This window comes from Cucurbita moschata, unplaced genomic scaffold (genome assembly GCF_002738365.1).
Source record: "Cucurbita moschata cultivar Rifu unplaced genomic scaffold, Cmos_1.0 Cmo_Scf00044, whole genome shotgun sequence".
Lineage (NCBI taxonomy): Eukaryota > Viridiplantae > Streptophyta > Magnoliopsida > Cucurbitales > Cucurbitaceae > Cucurbita > Cucurbita moschata.
In genome coordinates this window covers 2,756,430-2,761,124 of record NW_019268560.1, presented here as the reverse complement: position 1 = coordinate 2,761,124, position 4,695 = coordinate 2,756,430, and the positions used below count along the sequence as shown (strand labels likewise).

Here is a 4,695-nt window from a genome sequence, read left to right as displayed (position 1 = left end):
AAAAAAAAAAAAAAAAAAAAAAAAAAAAAAAAGAAACAAGATTAAAAGGGAATCATATTTCTTATTTTCTATCAAGATTTGTATAGCTATCAGCTAGAAGCTTCCCCCACCCCCGTTTTGATTAATGCATTTCTTATGCAGCCCAAGTGATTGGAATTACTTTGAAGCAGAATTAAAAAGGCGTCTTGGAAGGAACTTTTTAATATATGGTAAGTTCTTTTTTCTACTGGTGGATGTCACCATCCAATGTATTATAAGCATGTACGTGTTATAATGTTTTCAAAATTCAGGTGCATCAACACGAGCGTTTAATTTATGACTTTGGAATTGTTGTTAGCAAGTAATAGATGGATGTGGATTTCCTCAAGATGTTAGGAAAGCTCAGAATTTTGGGAATTATCGTTACTGTTTTTTTATAACTTTATTATTCCCAAAAAACTGATGTGTGTATAATGAATTAGGCTTCTAAATAGGCTTCTAAATAGGCACATCCATAAGTAACCAGTTAGTGAACAGTTGATGCTTATCTTATATTTCAGTTACCTTCATTTATCTGCAGCAAGTTCGTCAAATACTTTTACTAAAACTTTCAGTGGAATTGATGGGGCGGGCAAACGATTAGCTGATGAGGTAGGCTGTAATCCATTCCGATATGTATTTCTTGAAACAGTTTCTAGCTCATTGAAATGTACATGTAATTTCATTAATACTCAACAATGATCTGTATGGCAATCAGGTCTTGCAAGTGGTACAACAAACAGAGAGCTTAAAAAGGATTTCTTTTTTGGCTCATTCACTTGGTGGTTTGTTTGCGAGATATGCTATTGCTGTACTCTACAATAACTCAGATTCATTGTCTAGTAGCATACCAAACGATCCTCGCAGTTCTTCAAAAAAAGGTGTGGTTGCAGGACTAGAGCCAATCAGTTTCATCACCTTGGCAACTCCTCATTTGGGAGTGAGAGGTAAAAAGCAGGTTGGTTTTTTAGAGTATTATTGGTTATCATAAGAAACCCTTAACAGTTGTAGTTTGATTTATAATTCGATACTTGACTGACACTAAGTTAATATTTGCTTTTCTTAGCTTCCTTTTCTTCTGGGAGTTCCCTTCCTAGAGAAATTGGCTCCACCAATAGCACCTATTGTCGTGGGCCGTACGGGTAGTCAGCTATTCCTTACCGATGGAAAACCTGATAAACCACCTCTTCTATTAAGAATGGCATCCGCTAGTGAAAAAGAGAAATTCATGTAAGTTAGCCTCTTTGTACAGTTTGTGGAGGCCCCTTGTTTGCGCCCTGTTTTTTGTTGGGCGATGTCACAAAATGGTCACTCTGTCGTTTTTTTCCCCTTTGCAGATCTGCGCTTGGTGCTTTTCGATCCCGCGTTCTTTATGCCAATGTAGCTTATGATCGTATCCACTGCATGCCTTATACCTTTTTCTTTTACTGTTATTTTGTTGATCCTTTCATATTTTGCCCATTAACCATTATCTCTTTTAAACACTGAATAGATATGGTTGGTTGGCGCACTTCATCTATAAGGAGAGAAAACGAACTTATCAAGGTGATGAGCCACTTGATTTTCGTATGTTTCCATTTTATCATCATTGAAAGCATTTCTAATCATAAGAACATAGAGAGATGAGAAATCTTGAAGGAGATTGGGTTGAGAATAGATATTATTGAGTTGTTGACACTAGGGAATTCCTTCTTGAATGTCTGTATGTGTGTGTGTGTGTGTATATGCACATGATCTAGTTAGGAGCAATGTACATTATCATTCTGACATCTTCTAAAATTCTTGGAAGCCCCCTCGCCGATCATTGGTTGGTTACAAGCATGTTGTAGACGTAGAATACTGTCCTCCTGTTTCCTCCGCTGGTCCCCATTTCCCCCCTGAAGCAGCTCAAGCAAAGGAGGCAGCCCAAAAATCACCAACCACACACAACACGGTGGATTATCATGAAATCATGGAAGGTATGAAACCCCAACTCCAGTAGGAGTTTAAACGTGGTGATTATTAGATGATTGTTTCCTTGCTCAATGTCACATTTTCTCTCCAGAGGAGATGATTCGTGGCTTGCAGCAGTTGGGATGGATAAAAGTTGATGTCAGCTTTCATTCCTCATTCTGGCCATTCTTTGCACATAACAACATCCACGTTCGTCTCTGATCGCTCTATTTCAAGCTGTTTCTTCTGCTTCTGTTTCTTATACGGAATGTATAATGACTTCAGGTGAAAAACGAATGGCTTTACAATGCTGGTGCTGGCGTGGTGGCTCATGTTGCAGACACCCTCAAGCAACAAGAACCGTCTTCAGTTGCCCCGGTGGCTAGCTTATAGCAGTAAGCCTTATCTCTGTGCAGTAGAATTTAACCACGCTGAAGAATCAGCAGAGAATATCACAGATTATTTGTGTTGTCATAGTTAAGTATATTATAGATTGGATGTAAGCTTGTCACATGTAAAAAGCTTAATCAAGGAGAAACTAAGGCTAATTAATTCTACATTTACTACAATAATTATGCTGAATAAAAAGCGACATTGATCAACCAAGTAGATGATTAGCTATCAAGTAGGAGTTGTTATGGTCGTGTTTCTTGATGATTGGTCTATTCATTGTAGCGACGAAGAACTTGTTGTTCTTCCAAGTTGTTTTGACTTCTAATAATTGAAACTATAAAATAAGGATTAGGCAGCTATCTCAATTCTCTTGCACGTCAGTCAATTGGTTGAAGTATTCACGCATAGGTCAAGAAGTAATCACCAGGCTACCAGGATGTTTCTTTTTAAATTTTAATGTACATATTTATATATATAAAGTAATATTCAAGGCAATGTCCATTCTAAGAGATGAACGTTTATCTTGAAATTAAAAATTATATTGATTTTCGAGGATGGAAGAGATCATTGTGGGTAGGATTTTTTTTTTCTTTCTTTTTTCATATCTTTGCAAACATAGTTTTTTTTTTTTTTTTTTGTATTAATTAAAAAGTGTTCGATTTGTAAGAGTCCAAGCTTACTGCAGCAGATATTGTCTATTGTGGCCTTGTTGTCAACCTCACGATTTTAAAATGTTTGTACTAGGAAGTTATAAGTGTCAACCTCATGGTTTTAAAACACATTTGCTAGGGAGAACTCTTATAAAAAAAATGTTTCGTTCCCTTTTCTAACCGATGTGATATCTCATAATCCACTTCCCTTAGGGGTCTAACGTTCTCGCTGGCACATCATTTAGTGCCTAGCTTTGATATTATTTGTAAACAGCCCAAGTCCACCATTAACAAATACTATCCGCTTTGATCCATTACATATTATTGTCAGTCTCACGGTTTTAAAACATGTCTATTAGAGAGAAATGTCCACATACTTTGTTTTTCTCTCCGTTCGATGTGAGATCTCACACTTTTAATAGTGTCGAATAAATTTCTAAATATTTATACACACGAACAACTTAAATTGATGCAGACCTCAAACTAGATCCATGAATGTGATAGATGGATAAACTGGTACAAGTCAGAAAGAAAGAAAGAAAAAGAAGATAAAAGTAGGGGCAAAAAGAAACACAGTTGTTGTAATATGAAACCAAAACAAATTCCCACAAAACATGTTCCCTCACTTCCTATAAGATCCTCTAATAATGTTTGTGAAAAGCCCTCGGAATTAACTAAACCTCGGATTTGGGGAAAGAAATAAGGAAGAAGAAATTGTTTGTCTTCTCCCTCTTTACCTCTGGTTATGGTGAAGATTGGTTATTCGCGACCAAAATCGGGAACTAATATGAGTTCTTTTAACATGTTTAGACACCGGAGCTCAATTCATCACCAAAATCAAAATTAGGCATCATATTTTTCCTCCCAAAGTTATTTAAACAAAGTCTGTATTATTTGTACAAATCTAACACCATCAAAACAGGTTTCTTTTTCCATGTTTTTTCCCTCAATCACATCGAAATTCTTAACACAAAAAACAAAAAAAGAAACAGGGGAAGAATAATCAACAGATTTGACCGTCTTGGTAACCCCTCCGTCGCTTTACCGGTAAAATTTGCCGGAACCCATCCTGTGCAGCTGCAGCGACGACATGCCACTCCTCAACCATCCCTTCCAACTCAAACGGCTGCACCGCCACGATCCCTGAAGAATCAAAGACGCAATTTTCCGGCAACCCACCAAAAGTCTGGCAAGGGGGTTTGGTTTTTCGGCGGCCGGCTCCAACAGGGACATTACGGAGGGCCCCACCGGCGGTCCAGTACCTCTGGCAGCCCTTACAGAAATGGCGTGGTTGATTAACATTGTAATTATTGAAGTAACAAAATTTGGTGTCCATGCTTTTGCATCTCGGACAGGGGATGATCTTGTCAGGCCTTTTTTCTGGCGATTGTTGATCTGAAACGTTGGGCTCTTCTTTAAGTATCCGGTTGTCGTGCAACATAATAGTGGCCCCAAACAGCTTAATTCCTCCCTCATGATCTTCATCGTTCTTCTTTCTCTCTGCCATCATCATATGGAGAAGAACACACACAACAGAATCGTTGATTTTGGGATTCAGCTTTTTTTCGAAGAAGGAATTGGAAATATGGGGATTTATATACACAAAGTCAAAACCCAAAAGTGCTTTTTAAGAAAGGCAAAAAAAAAAAAAAAAAAAAAAAAAAAAAAAAAAAAAAAAAAAAAAAAAAAAAAAAAAAAAAAA

General features: G+C 37.2%; 2 protein-coding genes across 3 annotated transcripts in view; one reads left to right on the top strand and one right to left on the bottom strand.

Annotated features, from left to right (window-relative positions):
* The window catches only part of LOC111434365 (putative lipase C4A8.10), a 4,151-nt gene extending 1,595 nt beyond the window's left edge, over positions 1-2,556 (top strand). For both annotated transcript variants that reach the window (XM_023071807.1, XM_023071808.1), the window contains exons 3-11: positions 142-209; positions 560-630; positions 737-976; positions 1,085-1,248; positions 1,356-1,411; positions 1,511-1,563; positions 1,808-1,976; positions 2,063-2,160; positions 2,236-2,556. In XM_023071807.1, coding sequence (XP_022927575.1) covers positions 142-209; positions 560-630; positions 737-976; positions 1,085-1,248; positions 1,356-1,411; positions 1,511-1,563; positions 1,808-1,976; positions 2,063-2,160; positions 2,236-2,343 — 1,027 coding nt within the window. In that variant the 3' untranslated portion in view covers positions 2,344-2,556. The remainder of the gene's footprint in view (positions 1-141; positions 210-559; positions 631-736; positions 977-1,084; positions 1,249-1,355; positions 1,412-1,510; positions 1,564-1,807; positions 1,977-2,062; positions 2,161-2,235) is intronic.
* Positions 2,557-3,866: 1,310 nt separating this feature from the next.
* Positions 3,867-4,625, bottom strand: LOC111434231 (dof zinc finger protein DOF1.5-like). The gene has a single exon (XM_023071629.1). It carries the CDS (start codon positions 4,504-4,506, stop codon positions 3,997-3,999), a length of 510 nt encoding a protein of 169 aa, XP_022927397.1. The 5' UTR covers positions 4,507-4,625; the 3' UTR covers positions 3,867-3,996.
* Between the last annotated feature and the right edge of the window lie 70 nt (positions 4,626-4,695).

Bases quoted from the DNA above. Each gene is read 5' to 3' on its own strand.
- LOC111434231 (XM_023071629.1), bottom strand. From the start codon at position 4,506: ATGATGATGGCAGAGAGAAAGAAGAACGATGAAGATCATGAGGGAGGA.